The sequence below is a fragment of the Microcaecilia unicolor genome, chromosome 1 (assembly GCF_901765095.1).
Source record: "Microcaecilia unicolor chromosome 1, aMicUni1.1, whole genome shotgun sequence".
In the NCBI taxonomy this organism is placed as follows: domain Eukaryota; kingdom Metazoa; phylum Chordata; class Amphibia; order Gymnophiona; family Siphonopidae; genus Microcaecilia; species Microcaecilia unicolor.
Genome location: NC_044031.1, coordinates 710,222,549 through 710,245,964, shown reverse-complemented (window position 1 = coordinate 710,245,964; position 23,416 = coordinate 710,222,549). Strand labels below are relative to the sequence as shown.

The following is a 23,416-nucleotide window of genomic DNA, read 5'->3' as shown; positions in this document are numbered from 1 at the left end:
CCCCCCATGAAAACAGCCCCAAAGAATTTGCCGAGCTCTTTAAAACAAAGTCCCACTCCCCTTCCCACCAACACTCTACAATCTATAAATAAAAGCTAGACTACCCAGAAACACTTAAACAGCATGTAAACATTCCTTGTGCTCTGTATAATGGGGTAATCCTTAGTTAAAAAAAAACAACAAAAAAAAACAGAGACAGAAGGGGATTGAATATACTCTGAGAAACAGCCATAAAAATAAATGGTGCATTACATCCCCATGACCAAGAACCCCAAATTCATAAGATCATCTGAATCAGATACAAAGCAACTGAGTAAAACATGAACTAATAAGGTCAGCAGCCAAGTCTCTATCTCTGTTATCGCTCGACTGTAAGTTTTGGTAGCAAACTGATCACCTCCTCTGTGCTTGAAGAACTGGAATCCTCCAATGAATCTCGCTTCTCAGCAACTGCACTGAGCCAGGTGCCTGAGTCTGTTCTCCCATTGTGCTTGCAGCAGAAATAACAGAGTTGAACGAACCTCGCATCATGCAGACCCTTGCAGCGTACCAGACTGAGCAGGAACTGGTCATTGTTTTTGCACTACAGCGAACATGTGCTTGGACTGGAAGCACGCCGTCTTGGTCCGGCACTTTCAGGAATGCTTTTAACATCTTTTGGCATAGAAAGAATCTACGCCTCCCATTTATCAGCACCATCAACTTAGTCGAGTAACAGAGTTCAACCTGGTAACCTTTATCCTGTAACTCTTTTTTATAGTTCCAAGCTCTTTCTTTTAAGAACTGTATCCAGGCTGAGATCGGGAATACTTGACTCTCCGTGCTTTCATACTGCGCTTTTTCTTCTCCCTGCGCAGAGACATGTAAAATATATGCCACATCTGGATAACGGAGCAGTTTTATTATGAGAGCTCTTGGTGTTAGGTTTTGGTCCGGTCATGATCTGAGCTCTCGGTACGCTCTTTCTATTTCATAGGGCGGTGAACTTGGAGGATCCTGCAATATTTCCAGCTTCTGAAGAAGGCAAGCGCATTTGCTTTGATCCCCTGCAGTCTCCTGTTCCATGTCCATAAGACATGCTTCAGTAGCCTCCATGCGGGTGGTAAGCACTGTGAATCTTTCTTCTAGTCGCGCCACAACCAAATCAGCAATCTCTGACTTAGATGCCTAAGGATTCTCTACCACATCTCCGATTCTGCAGGTGATTGCGTTAGATGTTTCTGGGGAAGATTCGGCTCCACACCTCCTGCAATCCCTGCCTCTCCAGGACCTTTTGGGGCCCTTAGATGCCTTCACCACGTAGAGTTCTTTGATGTAAAGTTAGTAACCCTCGGTTTCAGCTGTTTCGGCATGAGTCATCAATCTCCTACCCCTTGATCAACTAAAATCATCCGGGGAGAGTTCTGTCGGTTCTGCATTCAGAGACACAAATGTAAAGGTCTTAAATACAAACTAATGCATGCATCACATTTTCCTACCTGAGTACACAATTCTGGAATGCGCTGCTGCAAAACCTAAAAACGACCTATGAACAAGTTAACTTCCGAAGTCTACTGAAGACCCACCTCTTCAACAAGACATACAAAAATGATCAACAAACATGAACGCTATACACATATCCAGAAATGCCCCAACCTTATTTGGTTGTCAAACTACTACCATCCTTTTTCTCAGCATCATGTTACTATCATCTTTCTTCTCAGTTTCATGTTACCCAAAAATCTTTTGTTATCACTAAATGCACACTCTCCTTAATTCTTACATTTCTCCTATATATCTCTTATTATGTTGTGCTTGTTATATATTATTATCTATTACCATGTCATTTTACTATCATGTACCAAAAACACTTCTGCTATTAATAAATGTATAATTCCTCATGTATTACCATTATTCATGATGTATTGTAAGCCACATTGAGCCTGCAAAGAGGTGGGATACAAATGCAACAAATATAATAAATAAATAAAATTTGCAGAACTCCCCTAAACACGCATGATCGCCATGTGTGATCACCGGAAGTCATATAATGACTTCTTACTCAATAAATGCTTTTCCACTCTAGAAAGGATTGCCTCTTGTGCAGTATTTATATTTTAGGGGTTATGAGACACTGAAACACCTCAATTTCCTGTATTTTGAGATGCTGGCGAGAAACTCCAGGGTATGCTCATTTAAGTAAAGTGCTTACAGGAGTTGTCTGGAATACAATTGAACTTAGTCTTTTGATCCCCATTTAACATTACATAAGTACATAAGTAATGCCATATTGGGAAAAGACCAAAGGTCCATCGAGTCTAGCATCCTGTCCCCGACAGCGGCCAATCCAGGTCAAGGGCACCTGGCAAGCTACCCAAATGTACAAACATTTTATACAAGTTATTCCCGAAATTGTGGATTTTTCCCAAGTCCATTTAGTAGCGGTCTATGGACTTGTCCTTTAGGAAACCGTCCAACCCCTTTTTAAACTCTGCCAAGCTAACCGCCTTCACTATGTTCTCCAGCAACGAATTCCAAAGTTTAATTTACGCGTTGGGTGAAGAAATATTTTCTCTGATTTGTTTTAAATTTACTACACTGTAGTTTCATCGCATGCCCCCTAGTCCTAGTATTTTTGGAAAGCGTGAACAGACGCTTCACATCTATCTGTTCCACTCCACTCATCATTTTATATACCTCTATCATGTCTCCCCTCAGTCGTCTCTTCTCCAAGCTGAAAAGCCCTAGCCTCCTTAGTCTTTCTTCATTTTTATTCAGGATTCTATTGGCAGCATAGTGGAACTTTACACAATAGAAAATCCTAAATTGTCCCTTCAGACAGGTTAATTGCCACTTGCTGACTTGCTTAAAGCTCTTGTGAATGGTATGATTACAGAGAAAGTTTAGATGCGGACCCTGGAAGCTCAGCTGTATTTTTGTCTCTAGAAATAAATGACTTTAAAAATCCAGTTGTCTTAGGGACTATATTATTGTTTGGTTAATTATTTTGTGTGTTTTTTAAATAATTATTTGATGTTGTTCCTAGGCACTTACAGCACATATGTAGCTCTGAAGGTCCAGAGTCTGAAAAGTACAACAGTGTCTAGGAGTGGATGGAAGCCTCGATGGGAACAAGATTATATATTGTAGGTAACATTCTGTTTAGAAATCTTCCACATGGTATGTTTCATCGGTTTATTGGAAGCCATTATTGATGTTGCACTAATATTATGTTGAAATTGTGTTTTCTTACATAGGATTACGCCAGATAAAGTCAGCTTGTTATCAGGAAGAAAAAACAATCAATGCTGATAATTATTCATTTCTGGCAAATCCTCTTGTAAACCTTCTGTGACTCCATCTGTTGTTTACCAATGTGTATGCCAAACTTTTTGAAAGCATTGACTATGCCATATTTAAAAGGAGAAGCCTAAACTGTTTCAATTCCTTTTCATCCTGCTAGACCATTGCAGACTAATGGGTTGTTTATTTCTACCAGTGGGTGGTGCAACCTGGAACTCTTCAGTATTTATCTGCCTCCAGTAAATGGTATTGGTTGGACTGGTGTGACAGGATATTGCCCTTGGTGTAGGCCTGACAACCTGGGGTGTACCCTATAGCCTACTTCCTTTGAGGTTGAGTTCCTTGGCTGGTGTAGCTCCTGAAGTTTGGGCCACAGTCCTTACCATGGCTAAGCACAGAGGAATCAGTTCCTCTGTAGGCATGAGCCTTAATCCATGGGCTTATGCTTGGTGAAGCATTCTGGTACAGGTCCTCTTGAGGTTCCTGCCAACTGGGGGGAGGGAGGGAGTGCAGGTCCTCCCACGGTGTGTATATATATATATATGTGTGTGTATGTATATATATGTGTATGTATATATATATATATATATATATATATATATGTGTGTGTATGTATATATATATATATATATATATATATATATATATATATATATATATATATATATATATATATATATATATATATATATATATATATATAATTTTAAAGCCCAAACTCAGAGGAAAGGCAGGGCAATGGGGAGCAACATCTGGCAGCCTGAACAACAGGCCTAAGTACACAGCCTATAGGAGTTGGTAGAAGAGCACTATTGCATTTGCATAAGTGCACAGCCTGTGGGGGCTGGTGGAGGAGCATTATTGCCAGATCCTATTGTCCTGGCTGTGATAGGACGGAGCTGAATTCGACCCTATTGTGCTCTATTGACCCTGTAGCTTAACCATGCTAGTTGCAATTCCTGGGGCTTTGGTGGGAATTGTGGCATGGCTTGAGGAGAGTGATGTATTTGAGTGGGGGAGCACTGAGGTCTTCTCTGCCCACTCAAGTCAGGTGGAAGGTCTAGGGAGCCCTTGGGCCCTGAATGGATTCAAACATTACAAAGTGCATTACATAGGTTCTGGAGGGGGGACAGCCCCCAAGTTTTGGAGCTTCCTTTCTGGCCGCACAAGAGCCCTATGTTCTGTGGCAGCAGAGGCCCTGAGTTGTGGCCCCCCCAAAAAACAGTAAACTTCATCAGGATTTAGACCTAGATTAGGTTCCATTCCCACCTGTATCTCCACTGAGTGTGGGGGCTGGGCAAAAAGGCATTCAAGTGCTTCCCACAAGTGATAGCCTCCCTGGAGCCATGGATCTCTCTCCAGAGAAGGAGGAGGGATGCCTCTGGTTGTCCAGGCATGAGGTGCTGGGTCAGCCCATTGATTCAATGACCATGGCCCTATGCATTCTGACTGCAGCTGAGGCAGAACCCTCAGATGGGACCTCATCCTGGAGGGGAGAGTCTTGGGGGGGTCTCCAGAGGCTGCGGAAGGCCTTCCCACTTTCTAGAGCCCTTTCCCAGATGGTCCTGGCAGAGTGGGAGGTACCAGAGGGTATTCTCTGAGGCATGAAGCTCTTGGGCAGATTGTACCCTTACCAAGTAGGAGTTGAACAATTTGTTTTGTTTTCTGAAGGTGAATGTGTTGATCATGGTTGTCATCAAAAAGTTGACTGTTCTGGTCAAGAAGGGTTCTGTGCTGAAGGATGCTCACTACAAGAAGGTGGAGCAGCTCCTCAAACAGGAGGTACAAACTTCCATATGCAGAGGCTGCGTAGTGTGTGCCTTTTGCAGTGGACTCAGCTGTTGCTGGATGTGGTTCACTTAAAGTCAGGGATGACCTTTATAGCAGATGTACTTATTCTCTCAGTTGGTGACTGACATCTGTGGTAATGGCTCATAGGGGGCTGTGGTTGTGTCATTAGGTGGCCAATGAATTCTTGAAGGTGAGGTTAAGAAAGCTTCCCTTAAGGAGCCACTTACTGTTCGGGCAGGATTTAGAGAAACTGGTGAAGGACATGGGCTAGGCCATGCCTTAGTGGCTCCCAGTGTACTGCATACATGTCAATCCTTCCATTCAAGACATCAAGCTTGGTCCGAAGACAGTGGCAGTACTGTCTGGAGCAGAAAATCATCATGCATCCCTGGGTTGTCAAAAGCTCAGAAGGGTTGTCTGTTCCTGGGGTCAGTACGGGTGGAGGGATTCCAGACCTTTGTCCTCATAGGGTGCTGTCAAGGGCCTTGATCTGGATCAGTGGGACCCCTCAGAAGTACAGTGGGTTTTAGTGGTGGTACAACAGAGAGACACCCAGGAATTCAAATGCCTTTATGCGGTTCCCCTTGTGAAGCTCCCCTCAAAAGGGAGGTGGTAGAGAGATATCTCTCTACAGTGATTAATCCACCCAGCGGCCGTGGATCAGTCTGCTGTCACAAGCAGGGGCAAGGATGCCATTCCATCTATTTTATGGTCACCAAGAAGGGCATATTTTTTACATAAAGTGGGCCAGTACTTCTCTCAGGGTTCTGTAATTCTGTAGGGAGATGTTGTGGTTAGTCATAGGTTCAGTCAAGTCAGGCGAGTTTCGTACTTCGTACTTCACTGGACCTGATAAAGACATATCTGCACAGAGTACTTGCATGTAATAAATGTAAAATGCTTTGGCTGTACCATGACCTTTTAACTCTAACATTAAAATACTCTAGCACCTCAGGGAGCACTAGATGGCTCTTGGCATCATTCATTACCCAGCCCAAGCTCTTCAGCATGTGGATAACTGCCACCATCACCACCTTTGAATCCATTCTGAATCAGCTCGATATCAGCCAATTGTCCAACAGGGATGTACCTGGAACCCTGCTTGCCTAGAGTATGCCACCATGTTCATGGCTTTGGGAAAGGTCCAGATTGCAATCACTGAAAGTGGTCGGTCAAGGGACACAGAATGCAAAAATTGGTTGTGAGACTCCCAAACTGCACTTTGTCACAAACGGGGGACCACTTTCCTTCCCAACGAGCATAGCTCAAGCTGCAGTCCTAGAACAGAGAGCTGTGTGCACAGGACATCTCTGGATCTGAGATTACCTGCAGCTACTTGGATTTATGGCTGCATCCCTGGAAATAGTGTCATGGGTGGGGGCTCACATAGATCCTCTTCAGAGGGCATTGCTGTCTTCCTGGGCCCATCAGTCTCAGGACTTCAGTGTCTGTCTCTCAGTTTCTGGAATGTTTGCCAGAGATGGCTTGGTGGGACAATCCAAGCATCTGCTTCCAGGGAGTCTCTCTGGATCTTGCCAAGTGGATGATGGTGACCACTGATGCAATGCGCCTGGGTTGGGCAGCCCATTTTCTAGTAAGGCTTACAGAAAGCTGGTGGTCACAGTTGGAGGTGTCTTGGTCCATCATTCACCAGGAGGAGAGAGCTATTTGATTGACTCAAGAAGGGATTAAAATGCTAATATTTTACTTTGTTTTCTGAATTTATTAGGGGCTTTTCATAACTCAAGGGTTTTTTAAAATGTTTTTGCAGAAGCTATATATATATATATGTGTGTGTCTTCTGATTGTTTTAAGATTTTTTTCTATTTATGATTTTTAATTTTTAGTTTTTTATTTAATTCATCTATTACAGTACGTTGGATTATTGTTTATTATGACTTGATCTAAATATTTTAAAAATTAAAAACAAAGGGGTCCATTTTACCAAGCTACGATAAAGCACCTCTGCAGGAACCCGATGGTAGTGCCGGATTGACATGTGCCAACACTGCTACGTTGTAAAAATGTTCCATAATGTTTAAAGCTTATTGTTGTTACTTTTACTTTAAATTGTTAGCCACTTGACGTTTATTAATGACAAGTGAGATATCCAGTTTAATAAGCATAAACCTTAGGACATTTGCAGAGACCAAGTGCATACACATGAATGGTGGAAGTATTTTGATTACAGCAGGCTGCTGGAAACAGACATTAATTTGTATGAATTTTGTTTCTAGTGAAATCCAGGATACCAAAACTTGCCTCACAGTAGAGTTGTGGAGAAAAGGATGGCTTTGTGATACTTTATTGGGCACCGTCTCTATTCCCCTTCAAACTGTGCAACATGCAATAGAGGTAATCCAGATCAAAGCGTGTTCTGCTAATTTTTGATCAGGCCTCTCATTTTTCTGCATTTCATATTACAGCTTTGAAATAAATGGTTGTTACTTTTCCAAGGGTGTTTTAGCATGATGTTTGATTTTCTTGTTTTTATTTTTCTTGTTTTATAATGCAGGCTGCCTGATGAGTGACAGAGAATAAATGATGTCATGGGCTCAATCTGTTAATTCATGTTTCAGTTTGACTTTTCCATTTTCCAAGCATAGTGGAAAGTGCTGGAGGTGGGGGGTGGGGGGGGGGGGGAAAGAAATACCAAAGTAGTGAAGATTCGGGGTTTTTTTTTTTTGACGGACCTATGTAGCTGGTTTTGGATCAGTGGAATTTAAATAGTTTTAAAAGTAATAAATAAAATAAACAAAATAGCAAAGAAAATAAGATGATACCTTTTTCATTGGACTGACTTAATATCATCTTATATTCTTTTCTATGTTTTGTTTTATTTCTATTTATTACCTTTAAAAGTGGACTAACACTGCTACCACACCACTTTACTCAATAGTTTTAAACAAAAAAAATACTGTGGCAAGACATGACCTCCTTGGGAGCTAAATTCTCTTTGTGATTTCCTTGCATCATTCAATAAAGAAAGGCTTTTTTTGTTTTTGTTTTTGTTTTTTTGAACTATTACAATTAAAAACTTTTCTTCAAACCAGAACTGTAATGTTTACCAGCTAATGTACTATTTACAATCTCCTTATTATGGGGCCCTTTTACAATGCGGTGGTAAGCCCAATGCTCACTTAATGCTCGCTAAAAGGAAAGTACCACTGGGCTACAGCAGCAGCCTGGCAGTAGTTCCATCCCCCAGAGTGTGCTATTTCCATTTAAAGTTTTGTAGCACCAGTGTGTACCCAGCGGTAACCAGGCAGTGCCATGTGTTGCCCGGTTACAGCCAGGTTAGTGCAGGAGCTCTTACCGCCACCTTGGTGGTGGTAAGTTCTTCCCCCACCCCACCAAATGGCTGCGTGGCAAGTTCTTCATGTGTCGCATGGCCATTTCTTGAAAAAAAACAAAGACCTGCCTATTACCCACTGCGATTAAAAGGGGGCCTTGGCGCATGTCAAAAACATGCACCAATGTGAGTGCAGGCTCCCTTTTGCCGCAGCTTTGTAAAAGGACACCTGTGTGTTTAGATAGGGGCCCTTTTACTAAGCTGCAGTAGAAAGTGGCCTGCGCTAGTTTTGGCATGTGAAACTGTCATGCGTTGGGCCATTTTTTTTACCGTGGCGGGAAAAAGGCCTTTTTAAAAATGAGACAGTAAATGGCCTTGCACTAATATTAAAATTAGCGCATGGCTAAATGCTGCCTGAGCCCTTGTTGCCACCTATTTAGAAGGTGGTAAGGGCTCACAAGCTTCTCGTGCGGTTATCAGGCAGCACACAGCAATATAGTTATGTGCTGCCGATTACCATCAGGAACGCCTTCTGTGGTAGAAAATAGCAAATTTTCTACCACAGGAAAATGTGCACTCCAACTTTGGAACTATTGTCGGGTACCTGTGCGACTCCAGCGCTAGGATTGATTTGGCGCATGCTGCACACACAGTAGCCCTACTGCAGCTTAGTAAAAGGGCCCCATAGTAATTATTAATCTGAAGGATATTGTACAGCTTGTTTTTTATTTGTTATTTCTATTTTAATTAATCTCTCCGAGTGTAATGCCGATGGCAACCAGAAAAACGCTGGCAACCTCTGGCTGAATATTTACTTTAATTTCCGGAAAGCACTAAAAACAAACCTATTCAGAAAGGCATACCCCACCGACCCAACATAAAAACCATGGTTACCTGCGACATAATGTAACCAAAGACCGTAATGGACATATCCTAACTCTTTCTCTTCCTCTCTAAGCTCCCCTACCATACATGAACCTCATTTTACCACAATATCACCTTGTATTTGTTCACACTTGTTTATTGTAGAGTCTATTATTCAGTGGTAGCATTTTTCTACACACCGGAACTGGCTAACACCGTTAAGGTACTATGTAAGCCACATTGAGCCTGCAAATAGGTGGGAAAATGTGGGATACAAATGTAACAAATAAATAAGTAATAATCCCTCCCTCACCTGTCCCCAGGAATGCCTTAACTCAGGACACATAAACTGTAGGAGGGTAATTCTAGAACTACACTTATTAGTAGGGGCCAAAATCTTTTGATAAAATTTCTTCTTGTATGGATAAAATTCAGAGTTGGGAAAAATATTAATTTACTCAAATTCAATGCTAGTGAAACCAAAGTTCGTTGGTTTTCAGCCCTTCCATTCTAATCTCTTCTGAAATTACATAGTCCCAAGGTAAAATATTACATGTTGGTGACAGCTCAAAGGTTCTTGGCATTGTCTTGGATGCGTTTCGCACTTTTGAACCACAAGTTGCTAACATATGGAAGAAAACTTTTTTGATTAAGACAATTACGTCCAATAAGATCTTACTTCCATAAGCATCATTTCGCCCTTATTGGTCCAAATGTTGGGTTTGTCTCATTTGGATTACTACAATTCGTTGTATATGGGATTAAATTCTAAGCTGCAGTTCGATTGATTTTCTGGATTAAGAAATATGACAGCATTTCTGGGTATCTTTGCAGGGTTCATTGGCTTCCCTTAAAATTATTTTCAAAATTGCATGTACTGTTTTTCATATATTACATACTAATTTACTGGATCTTTTAATCCAACTTTTGACTCATTCATTTTTTTCTTCATCGCAGGTATTTAATACATTTTTACTAAGGTATCCTATTGTTACAGGTTTCAATAAAAACATCAATTAGATCTAATGTTTTCTTTCCATGCTATCTCTGTATGGAATGATTTACCACAAGGTACCAGAACTGAATCTAATTATCTTCAGTTTTGAAGGAAACAGAAAACATTTTTATTTGATAAGGCCTGAGCGTTTTATTTTGTTAATTTGAAGCAATTCTGTTAGGGACCCTTTTACTAAGCCACGGTACGCTCTTCGCATGTACAGCGCACGGAGGTAATTTCAGATTTGGCTCATGTCCATAACATGTGGATTATTTATTTATTTATTTCCTCCTATGGGTACCAGTTCCAGTGATAATCAGCACTTGACGCTTGCAGACCGGTCTCCACGTGTGTAGCGCATGAGCCTTTCCCGCTAGATCAGTGGGTGGCGTTAAGGGCTCAGGCTGGTTTTGGGCATGAGCTGGTTTCATTTTTACCGCAGGCCCTTTTCCTGTCTCATTAAAAAAAAAAGTCATTTTTTGTAGATGAGGTAAAAACTGGCCCAGCACGCACCCAGTACATGTGCCTACACTATCGCAGGCCACTTTTTACTGCTGCTTAATAAAAGGGCCCCTCAATTTTTGTTCTTTAGCTAATATATTGTGATTGATGTAGTTCTCCATATACTGTTCTTTGGGTCCCTTATGTTGTAAGCCACCTGGAACCACCAATTGAGATTTGTGCAGTTAGATTAGATGTAAATGACCTGAACGCTGGCATATATGTACATACGCATATATGCACACAAATGCCAATATTCCAAATAGGCATATTCTATAAACTGGCTCCTAAATGCCATGGGGTGTAGTTTGAAAGTGGGCGTACACAAGGGCGGAGTCTGGATTGAGCGTGGGCAGGGCTTACAAGGGCTCACAGCTGTGCAATTAAATTATAGAATACTATCATGTAGGTGTGCTTCTGGGCAAGTTAGGTGTCAGCATTTACATTAATTCAAAGGCTGGTGTATGCGGTTGCTCCTAATGTAGGTGTGTATTTGCCTTGCTACATTCATATTCTATATAGACAAGTAGGTATCGTCTATGGAGTAATTCTATAAAGGAGGCATCAGCACTGATTTGAGTGGTCCCACAAAAATCCACAGTGGTCCATGTTTCCCTGATTAAGCAGCGAAAGAGAGGGTTCAAAAGTACACCAACAAAGATAGCCTAAGAAAAGCAAAAAAGGGCCTCCAAGGTGGGAACAATGGTATAATCTTTAATGGAAGAGATCCGACACGGGCCGTGTTTCGGCGCCACGTGTGTCTGCCTCAGGGGTCTGACAAAACATAAAACAGTCAACAAAATTACAAAATAAAAAAATATCTATGCATATAATAAATTAGGACCAGTTAAAAATCAAAAACATAAATACATATTTAAACATGTACCCATAATTCGCCCATGTGTTAATATTAAATATGCAAATACATAACAAACATATAAATGGCAAGTGACCGACTCACCTGCAAATGCGCAGTAGAGACTTCCCTCTCTGTCCCGCCCTCGCGTCAAGACGTGATGATGTCAGAGGGCGGAACAGAGAGGGAAACGGATGCTGCTGTTGCCGCTGGAACCTGGAGAGGAAAGAAGAACATCGCCGGCGCACCAACCTCCGACCCCACCCCCCATCCCCGACGTTGTCACCGCCACCGCCGCTCCCCTCCGCATCGGGCCCCCTGCACTGACATGACAGCGCCTCTCACCTCCGTGTGGAAGCGCTGCAGGCAGCAGCAGAGCGATCTGCTGCTGCCTGCAGCGCTTTCACATGGAGGTGAGAGGTGCTCTCATGTCAGTGCAGGGGGCCCGGCAGGGAGGGGGGAGGGAGCAGTGGCGAGGAGGGTAGCTGGACATGGGGGGAGGGCAGGGGGGAGAGAGGAGGGTTGCTGGACATGGGGAGAGAGCAGGGCAGAGAAGAGGGTTGCTGGACATGGGGGGAGGCAGGGGAGAGAGCAGGGTTGGTGGACGGGGGGGGGGGAGGCCAAGGGAAAGAGGAGGGTTGCTGGATATGGGGGGAGGGCAGGGGAGAGAGGATGGTTGGTGGATGGGGGGAGGCCAGGGGATACAGGAGGGCTGCTGGACATGGATCAGGGGAGGGGAGGGCAGGGGAGAGAGGAGGTTTGCTGGACATGGAGGTGAGAATTACAAATCTTGCCCGTTTTAACGGGCTTAACGGCTAGTATAGTATAAAATCACGTAGATCTAAATAGAAATTTACAATTAAAACAATGAAAGTGGACATACAGAGTGTTAAATCAAACAGTGTGTATGCTAAGCATAAGGAATGAATAAATAAGTCAGCATGCTTACATCAGTTCAAAATATGAAATGTATGTAATGCTATTATTGCACATCTAGAAAGTTATCAAAGACAGGAACATATATTGATAACAGAAAATGTTAAAATCTGTATGTCTTACCAAAGTCAATATTTTTGATAACTGACAAAAGTCCAAAATCCTCCTTTGGGACACTGTTGAAAGATGTATATGAAATAAATTTTTTACCCATCTGTGTCTCTATAAAGTATAAAGAAAGTAAGAACGTCAATAAAACAAACTGCATCCTGGAACATGTCTTATCATCATATGTTTATGAAAATATATGTAATCCAATGATTATGTTCTGCAGTGGTCCATGTTTCCTTGAGGCAGACATATGAAATGCTGGCCACTGTCGGACATGGGCTTTTGTACCTGAATTGGCAGCTAAAAAATAAGGATTTTTTCTTACACATTTATAGAGGCTTTTATTGCAGTACTAAAGCCAGCACAGTAATTGTGCATTAATAGCTTATTGAAGCTTTTCCCCCTTATTTTTGACATTTCCTTTATTGGAATGTTTTAATGTGATGCATTATTTGCTGACTGTTATTATTTGTGGAAGAATGTGGGTTTTTTAAAAATATTTTGAGTAGAGAGTTTATTATCCTGCCTTTCTACATCATGCTGTCTGCAAGACAAAATAAGATTTTATTTTGTGCGTTTGTATGTTTTAACTTACACTTTCTCTCATGTTGGGCAGGTTCGCCCCTGCTCTTTTGGAAATAACCTTGACCGGTACCATAGCTCCATAAGCCTTCATTCATGGCTACTTTGGGTTTTTCTCCATGTTTATTCTCTACCAATTTCTCCCATCTATTCTTTTGCTTGGAGACAAAGACTATTGCTCACTTGGAAAGCCACAAGTGGGTGATCTTGAGTCAGTCACTTTCAAATAGATAACTGTGGAACCATCTCCTTCTCTGAGACTGCCAGTGCTGTCCCCCCCTGCTGTCCCATAGAAGGGAAACTGTGTTATGAAAAGAAACCCAAGTCTCCAGAGCTGTCGAATTGGCATTATCAAGCTGGTTTGTTTAAACAATTTTATGTATTTATTTTTTTAATATATTTATTTTTACCAACCTTTTTCTAATTCAAAGAACAAACCTAGGGGGTCTGTTACAAAAGCTTAGCTTAAGTTATCTGCAGCAGGGCCCATAGGAATAAAATGGGCACTGCTGAAGGTAACTCAAGCTAAACTTTAGTAAAAGACCCCCCCCCCCCCATTGAATATCATCTCCCAGTTCTCAGTAACGGTTTCCCCCTCCCTCCACATCCCCTTCCCAACCCCAAATTTAGAAGGCAATCTCTTTAAAGTGATTTACATAGGTAAACAATCATTTTACCCATGATAATCCATCATCTAAAATTGGTCTCTCTCAATGCAATTGAAAGTCTGGATGTAATTTAGCCACATGGAGAGAAGTTGTTCCAGGCGACGCATTCAGGTCAGAGAAGAAAATAATGTATGTAGATTGAGTTTTCAAACCTTCTCATATTTTTCCATGAAAAAAAAAAGTTCCCACAGAAAAAGAAGGTGCAAATGTCCCTGAGGTTTGAAAGTGAAAGTCCGCGTGTTCTTTCCTTTTTGTAAATTGTTGCAATATCCGCAGATATAAAGTACCCGTGGAAGTGTCTCAATGCGGATGGTTTGAATATTGCCCCCTTAATGATGAAGGTCTGTTACTCATGGCACAACATTAGTTAGAGAATGTCAAAACAATATTACTCACAAGAAAGTTTTAGTTTCAAAAGATATAAAAGGCGCCATGTTTCGTCACTTTGATCCTTTCTTCTTAATAACAGCATGGGATACAGAACGTTAAGCGCTATCCCCATAATTCTAGAAAGTTGTGCGCTCATATTTTTGACTAGCACGTAAATTTGTGCACACAACTTATTTAGAATAAGGTCAGTTGCATGCGTAACTTAGGGGCCCTTTTTCAAAGGCACGTAAGGGCCTTTTCACATCTAGCGTACCCCAGGTGGTAATTGCGAATTTGGCACATGCCAAAACCATGTGTAGAAAATATTTTCTATTTTCTACCGCGAGGCGCCCACCCAGCGGTAAACGACAGTTGGCACATGCTGCATTCTTACCGCCCGGGTAGCGCATGAGACCTTACCGCTAGGTCAGTAGGTGGCGGTAAGGGCTTAGGCCAAAACTGAACACGCACTGGTTTCAATTTTAGCGCACATCCATTTTCTGGCTCCTTAAAAAAGGCCCTTTTTCCTAGATGTGGTAAAAAATGGCCCGGCGCATGCCCAAAGGTTGAACTCTTGCCCGGCGCGTGCCCAAAGGATGAACTCTCGCTACTGCAGGCTGCTTTTTATCACAGCTTAGTAAAAGGGCCCAAATTATTTGGGAATTGGGAGTGCACGATTCAAGGCTTTGCAAGTTATACAAAATGTTGCAGCTCGTTTGATTGTGGGAGTGTCTAAATTTATCATATTACTCCTGTGCTTCGACAGTTTCACTGGTTAACAGTCAAAGATAATGTATAAAGTGTTGTCAATTATTCATCAAGCCCTGTGCGAGACCGCGCCAGATTAACTTGTGAAGGTTTAGCAGGTTTACTGTCCTAGGCACGCGTTGCAGTCTGATGCTGCTATGGGATTGAATGTGGATGGGTGAGTACTGAGTATATAAATACGTAGGTTTCAGCTTTTTCATTAGCTGGTCCGTTGGCTTAGAATAGGCTATCGGGTTGCCTGTGATTGTACAGAGAAAAGGTTCAGTTTTTAAAAACTCCTAAAAACAGCCCTTTTTGTGGAAGTTTATCTGTGTCTGTGACAACCTTGTACTATTGTTTAGATTTGTGGTGATGATTTTTTTTAATAGTTTTTGTTAGTTTATATTTTATATAGGTTTTATTGTGAACTGCTTAGGTTTAAGCAGGCTACAAGTTTTAAAATAAATAAATAAATAAAGGGCCTTTTTTTAACCAAACTGTGCTAGTGATCGCTGCGGCGCAATACCGACAAAGCTTCATTGGCATTGCTGTGTGGGAATTGCTGGTGTGGTTTGGTAAAAGAGGTTCTAAGTTATGCATGCAAGGTCAGTTGCATGTGTACCTTAATGAATTAATTAGCTGCTAATTGGTACTAACCCCCTAATTCTATGAAAGTCACCAAAATTGCGCACATAAATTTGGACATGCACCCAATATGCAATTAATTGAATAACGAGCTAACACCAATAATTGGCTTTTTAACAGGAAATTATTGGCACTAATCAGATTTAATTGGCATTTATGCTTCTAAAAAATTTACATGCAATCTGAAAAAGGGGGTGTGGAAATGGGAGGTTTATGGGCATAACAGGGGCATTCCTACAATTAATGTGCATTTTTATAGAATAATGGGGATATGCGCCTAATGTAGGCACATGCATTTATAACACATTTCAGTTGGTGCAAATGGCCATGCCTAAAGTTAGGCATGATTCTCAGGCTTAAGAGCTATTCTATAAACTGCACCTAACTTTAAGCATGGCTTATAGAATAGTGCTTTCTTGGCACCGTATGCAGAATCTATCCCTACATGGCACTAGATGGCATACTCTACTACCCAAAATTGGTTTGAAAAATAAATAAATCAAAATAAATAAATAAATCAAAATCAAACCAATTTTGGGTAGTAGAATTTACATTAAAAGGGTTTGGAATTTCCCAGTTTTTGTTTATAGACTAGATGGCATATAAATGCCGTCATATGGTAGTATTATTTAAAAGCAGCTACACTCATAATTGCCGATCTAGAATTCATGCTTAGTGCAGAGCATCTTAATGCCTAATTTAAGGTGACCTGTAGAGAATTTACTCCTATGGGGGCAATTCTATAAATCAGTGCCAAGAGGTAAGTGCCACAGTGAGGCCCACTTAGCCTAAGGCATTATAGAATACTAGTGCAAAGGCACTGTGGCATGCCGAAAATTAGGTGCACCAATTTATGTCAATGGCTGGTGTATGTTGGTGCACCTAAGTGCACCTAAAATGCACAAAAACGATGGTATTCATTAACTTCCTTACATCACTTGGTGACACACCCATGATAGAGTGGCCTAGTGGTTAGAGTGGTGGACTTTGGTCCTGGGGAACTGGGTTCAATTCCCACTGCAGGCATAGGCAGCTCCCTGTGACTCTGGGCAAGTCACTTAACCCTCCATTGTCCCAGGTACAAATAAGTACCTGTATATAATATGTAAGCCGCATTGAGCCTGCCATGAGTGGGAAAGTGCGGGGTACAAATGTAATAAAAATAAAATAAAAATGATACACCCATGGTTTTCCCATGTGTACACCACCTTGCAGTTGTACGCTAAGGGCCCTTTTACTAAGCAGTGGTAAAAAGTGGCTTTAGTGTGTGCTTAGGAGTGGAGGAGTAGCCTAGTGGTTAGTGCAGTGGACTTTGATCCAGAAGAACTGAGTTCAATTCCCACTGCAGCTCCTTGTGACTCTGGGCAAGTCACTTAACCCTCCATTGCCCCTGGTACAAAATAAGTACCAGAATATATGTAAACCCGCTTTGAATGTAGTTGCAAAAACCTTAGAAAGGTGGTATATCAAGTCCCACTTCCCTTCCCTTAAAATGGCCAATTTTTCTATTTCCAGCATTAATGGCCACGTGCTAATTTTCCCATTAGCGCATGAGCACTGAACTACACCTATTTTGTAAGTGGTAAGGGCTTACATGCTAACCACATACTAATTGGTTAGCATGTAGCAATGTAGGTTCACTAACTGATTAGCACAGAACATGTGTACTCTTCGCTCCTGACCTCCCCCAGTGCTAAAAAGTAAAGTTTATTTTTTAGTGCATGGAAAGCACAAGTGCATGGAAAAATTATGGTGGAACACCTGAACACACCCTGTAGTAACCAGTTTTTATGCTGTGGTAAGCATGCACTAGTGATTACCACGGCTTCGTAAAAGGGCTCCTACGATATTTACAGAATAGCACTTATGCTCAAAACTTTCAATTACTGACACCAATTATGTGCAGAAGTGTTAGTAATTCTGTAACATATGTGCTCACATTTAGGTGCCGTTTATAGATTTGCATTCTCTACTAGTTTGTAGGTAACAAATCAATTGGAGAATATTGTAAAAAAAGAAGAAATTAACATTATTTCTATTTCCAATAGGAAGGTGCTGGTGAATGGTGGCCGTTACATTCGGAAATGATTACAAGTGGGGATGAGACACCTGGAATAAAAAGTTCGACAATGCATGAAATTTTATTAGATGTGTATTTTGCATTGCCTTCTGGTAAGTTGCATGCTTGAACAGCTGTTGTGTTTTAACATTTGTGCTTGTGATTGTTCTTTTTTTTTTACTCTTCAAAAATGATTTGTGAAGGATAATTGGAAAAAGTTTATTTGCAAAAGCTTACGCTAAAGGTCCCGTCCTGCATCCACAATTCCTGGACTACAACTACTATAAAGACCTATGGACTTTATTACCCTTTCCTCTTTTCCTCTCCCCTGTAATTACTCACCGTTCTATTCACTTTACTGTAATTGGTTGTTTGTTTGCCGGATTAATGTATGCCTTTTCAGACTGTTGTTAGCCACATTGAGCCTGCCAGTGGGTGGGAAAATGTGGCGTATAAATGTTATAAATAATAATAAAAATAATAATTTTATAACAACATATCTGGTTGAAGAGGGCAAGTAGACACCTACCTAGGTGCTAGCTTGTAAAGACTCATGGGGGCCCTTTTACTAACATGCAATAAGTTTTTTGCATTTACCGCACTTTAACAGCAAATAGTAATGCATGGTAAGTGCAAGGGCACTGCGGGAATTGTTGGGGGTGTGCCCAGCATGTCCTGTGCCATTACTGCACTGACATGTTCTTTTCCCTACATTTATACTGTTTGCAATGATCACAAATGCTTAACGAAGAAGCTAAGGGGCTCTTTTAGTAAGCTGTGGTAAAAGGGGCCCTGCACTAGCGGCAGCACGTGTTTTTGCCACGCACTTAGGCCCCTTTTACCGTGGAGGGTAAAAAGGCAAAAAAAAAAAAGAAATAGCTGTGCGATAAGTTTGCACTTGTGGTGCGGCCATTTCAAGGGGGGGAGCTCTTACTGCCACCCATTGAGGTGGCGGTAAGGGCTCCCGCACTAAGCCTGTGGTAACCTGGCAGCTCGTGGCGCTGTCCGATTACCGCCAGGTAACCCCCTGCGGTATTAATTTTTTTAAAAATTCCGGTAGAGCCGGAAATGCCGCGTGCTGGGGCGGAACTACTGCCGGCGGACGCGTTGGGCCAGCAGTAGTTATGAGTTGCCGCATGACAAGCCTTTAGTAAAAGTGCCCCTAAGTCCACCTGCACCAACTGCACAAGTGAAAGCGCATGGTAAGTAACATGTAACGTGCTAGCTGCAGTATGCACTCCACACCTATTCTCTGCCCATAATTCACCTAGTTTCTGCCCCCTTAAACAATATGCAGCTAACCCACACATTAGCACGCACTGTCATACCACTGTAGTAACGGTTTGTAGTAACGCTGCACAAATGCATGTGTTAGCTGCTTAATGGCTTTAGTTAAAGAGCCCCATAGTTACCCATGAGGCATATGCCTCCATGTGTCATAAAATACTAGCATAGTCGGCAGAAATCATGCCTACCTAGATTATGCAAGTAAGCATATTTTATAATCTAGGTGCATAATTGTGAACTCAACCTGCACTATCATATCATCGCTTGTATTTTTACACGGGTCAGTATTTTATAAAAGACCACTGTCGTGCATATACGGCCACATACAAATATGATTTTATAAAAGTATTTGAGTGGGTGGCAGAAAATAAGAATAAAGCTTCTAAAAATAAATAATAATGTAGATCTCGTAGATGGTCTGTGAGTCTCCCCACAGATCAGACATAAATACCGAATAATGTAATATGGCAATTTAATCAGGAAACGGACAGTACTCAACCCTGACACATGATCACTCCCTAGCATTTTGATTGAGATGAACCACCCCAACCTATTTACTGATATTTCTTTACTGTATTTGTCACTGTAGCAGTACCCAAACACTGTGTTTGTTCACACCAGAGTCTGTAACCACCTCTCCAGAACTATGTAAGCCACTTTGAGCCTACTAATAAGTGGGATACATATGTAATAAATAAATAAACATTGAATTTTGGATTTATATTAGCAAAAGAGACATTTAAAAAGATCTGTAAAAGACATTTATGTGGAAGATTCTTTTGCCGATGATGAAGAGAAGATCTTTTGATCTATTTAGCTCTGTAAATCTGTATGAGTTTTGAGCTCTTTGAGGCTTTTTCCTTCCTTTCATTAATATACTTTTTTGTGCATTTTCATATTGTGGATTTTTGCTTTTGTTCTAGTCTAGCGATTATATATATCCACGCCCAAAAACTGTTGTTATTTTAGTGGATTTTTCATGCATATGCATGTATTTTTAAAATAAGATTGGCAATATGGAATTTTTGTTTTTAATATTATTAATAAAAAAAAGTTTATTACACACAGGGGTCCTTTTACTAAGGTGCACTAAAAATTAGCACTCGCTAATGATCACTGCACACTAAATGATAAGATGCCCATAGGAATATAATGGGTGTCATATCATTTAGCGCATGCTAATCATTAGTGCACCTAAGTAAAAGGACCCCACAGTTTTTTTTCCTTTGTTGTACAAATTATCATTAAATCAGTAAGGGGTCCTTTAAATAATTTGCACCAAGGAATCAGTGTGCATTAAAGTACCATGCAGCCCATTAGCACACCTCAGTGAAAGGACTCCTTAATATTAAATTATGCAATTAATTAGATTATACATTTACTTTAAAAGTCTACATGTTTGCAAGGATAGAAGAATAGATAAAAAAACAACAAAGCAGTGGAATAAATGCATTTGATTCCACTGTTTTGTTGTTTTTTATCTACTGTTTTGTAAGCAGTTGTGTGCCTTTTTTTTTTTTTTTTTTTTGTACCTGTAAGGATAGAAGAATTGCATTTATAAATATGAGAAGATGGCTATAATACTGCATAATACTCCTCTGCCACCATTTGGCTACTTCTTCATGCCACTTGGTTGACAAAAATTCTGGAGAAGAACCCTCTATGGTATCAACTGTGAAAATGATTCAAGATTTTGTTCTAATGTTGCAAATTGCACTTCTGTTGGTGATATTCTTTAACACTGTTTTATTGCATCTATGAATTTTCCAGATATGTGCACATACCAGCTTCTCTTTTATCCACAAATGAAGTATTGTATGTGTAGGAGTAAGTTCACTTCTGGCCCTGTCCCTGCCCCCAGTTCCACTTCCCCTTTGTCTACAAATTAAGCCAGGGGCAATGGAATACTTTTCTGTTTGGGGGTGCTCATGTTCTGCCCCCAACCCCACCCTTAACCCTAGCATCTCCCCCTCTCTTACCTATTATACCACAGCCCCACCCCTCCATGGCATCCAGCATCTCTATCCCTCTAATACCCCTCCTTCCCTACCTCTCTTTTTTTAATTTTTTTATTTATAACCATTTAAATTTTTACAAGCAATAAAACAACTTGCTGGAAATACAGAGAAAGTAATATGTAGGAATTATTTCAGTCAGGTAATTCTATTCTCTTCCTTAGACCACTAAATAGGGAGAGTGAAACAAGATAAGGAGATCAATTAAACAGTAAACAGAAAAAAAACCTGGTATTAACCTGATTATCCCCAGATATTACTCGTTTAATTCATTATTCCACATTGATCACCTGGTTGGCTTCTTCAAGGCCAATACGGTGTATAGTCAAATCATTTCATTGAAAAACATACTTATTGTCCAATATTAGTTAGAAATAATACATCTGATTACATTCTTTCTCTTTTAAAAACCAGAAGTTATTTAACAATACATATACTTAAGTCTTTAATTCAAATCCCACTGATTAAAGTAATCCCAGTTTTCACAAGCTTCACTCCTCTTAAACTAATAATTTGAGGAAATATTTCTGAGGAAAACTTTAAGAGTCATACCCTGAACTCTGGGAAAACAATAATCTCGATATTAATCATCTATAATAATATTCATTTTATTATTCAAAATTTCTGGTCTATTATCATACAAAAAAACAGCACCTCGGGCCTTTAAAAATGGAACACAGTTCTTTAATGAATGAGCCTTGACAAAAAGACCCGACACGGGCCGTGTTTCGGTGACTAGCACCTGCGTCAGGGGTCACAGTGATGACTTGGAAAACTTGGGGAATAACTCGAATATATTCCTCTACAATATATTATTCCTTACCCCACGTCTCATATAGTAAAAGCTACAAAGCACCAAGGCACTTTCACTTTCTGTATCCAAAAGTGAAAGTGCCTTGGTGCTTTGTAGCTTTTACTATATGAGACGTGGGGTAAGGAATAATATATTGTAGAGGAATATATTCGAGTTATTCCCCAAGTTTTCCAAGTCATCACTGTGACCCCTGACGCAGGTGCTAGTCACTGAAACACGGCCCGTGTCGGGTCTTTTTGTCAAGGCTCATTCATTAAAGAACTGTGTTCCATTTTTAAAGGCCCGTGATGCTGTTTTTTTTGTTTGGACTTTAGTTTGTACTTCGTTCCCTCTCTTTTGTTATATCCTGGTCTATTATCATAACCACTTCTTGTTCATGTAGAATCATTTGTTATGAAAACCACAAAAAGGGCGGAAGATGAACCAAAACAGACCAGAAAAGGACCATAGGGAGTAAGAGCACCAGAAAAGTTTATTGGGACCCTACACGGTCCGTGTTTTGGCCAACAGGCCTTCCTCAGGGGTCTGATATCGCTCACCCCTGAGGAAGGCCTGTTGGCCGAAACACGGACCGTGTAGGGTCGCAATAAACTTTTCTGGTGCTCTTACTCCCTATGGTCCTTTTCTGGTCTGTTTTGGTTCATCTTCCGCCCTTTTTGTGGTTTTCATTTTATTTTACAGGAGATTTGGGCCTTCTTTTTGTTGGTTTGGGAATCATTTGTTATATCACTTTTTAACTCTCAAAGGGTTCAGTTGAATTGTCCATGTAACTCTCTAATAAAATTATATCTGAAACAAAATAATTTACTGCCACTGTTAGGTCCCGAAGCGCCTTCCAGATGGTATTCAATGTAACCTCCACGGGAGCCAAAAACTCCAAGTTGATTTCTTATAGGTGTTTAGGAGTGGTCCTCCATTTCAGCATATACCTCTAACTCACTCCTCCACGCCTTTGGACATGGTGGTTGAATAATTCGGGAGCAATGGAGCTGTTTTCTCCAGGTCCAAGAGCATTGACGCTCCTTCGCCGGCACCAATCAAAGGACTCACCAAACCTTTCATCTGTGGGCAGTTCGTCGCGCAGCGGTCTCGCACTTGCTGCTCAGGAGACAAAATGCTGGCCATTGGCGGCTGACCGTCGGTTGTCCCCTTCCTTTCAGTTAAGGTAACTGCAATTGCAGAGAGGAAATTTACTTAAAGAAGGCGAAACTTCAGAGGGCAGTTGGGCCGTTGGGCATACGAACTTCAGGTCACCATCTTACCACTCTCCCAGTTTGGGACACTCTTTGTCTGGTTTCTCCTCAGAGGCCTGTCTGATATGGGTAACCCTTCAGCATAGCCCTCTAAGTCATTGAAACACAACAAGCCCCTCCACCTCTACAAGGTGGTGTCCCTTCGGAGGGGCTTCCCTACCTCTCAAACCCCCTCCACCCCCATAATGTTCATCATTTCTCTCCTTCCCTGATTTTCAAACCGCACTCCACCCCCCATAGTTTCCATCATATCTCTCCTTCCCTTCATCTCAAACTCCTCTTCACCCTCTACAGTGTCTATCATTTCTCTCCTTTCCTACCTCTCAAACTCCCTCCCATGGTATCCA

At 41.1% G+C, this 23,416-nt stretch overlaps 1 protein-coding gene across 2 annotated transcripts in view; it reads left to right on the top strand.

Annotated features, from left to right (window-relative positions):
- UNC13C (unc-13 homolog C) overlaps positions 1–23,416 on the top strand; it is a 921,443-nt gene that overhangs the window by 19,190 nt on the left and 878,837 nt on the right. For both annotated transcript variants that reach the window (XM_030189213.1, XM_030189208.1), the window contains exons 3-5: positions 3,026–3,125; positions 7,311–7,428; positions 17,690–17,813. In XM_030189213.1, the coding sequence (XP_030045073.1) occupies positions 17,726–17,813 (88 nt within the window). In that variant the 5' untranslated portion in view covers positions 3,026–3,125; positions 7,311–7,428; positions 17,690–17,725. The remainder of the gene's footprint in view (positions 1–3,025; positions 3,126–7,310; positions 7,429–17,689; positions 17,814–23,416) is intronic.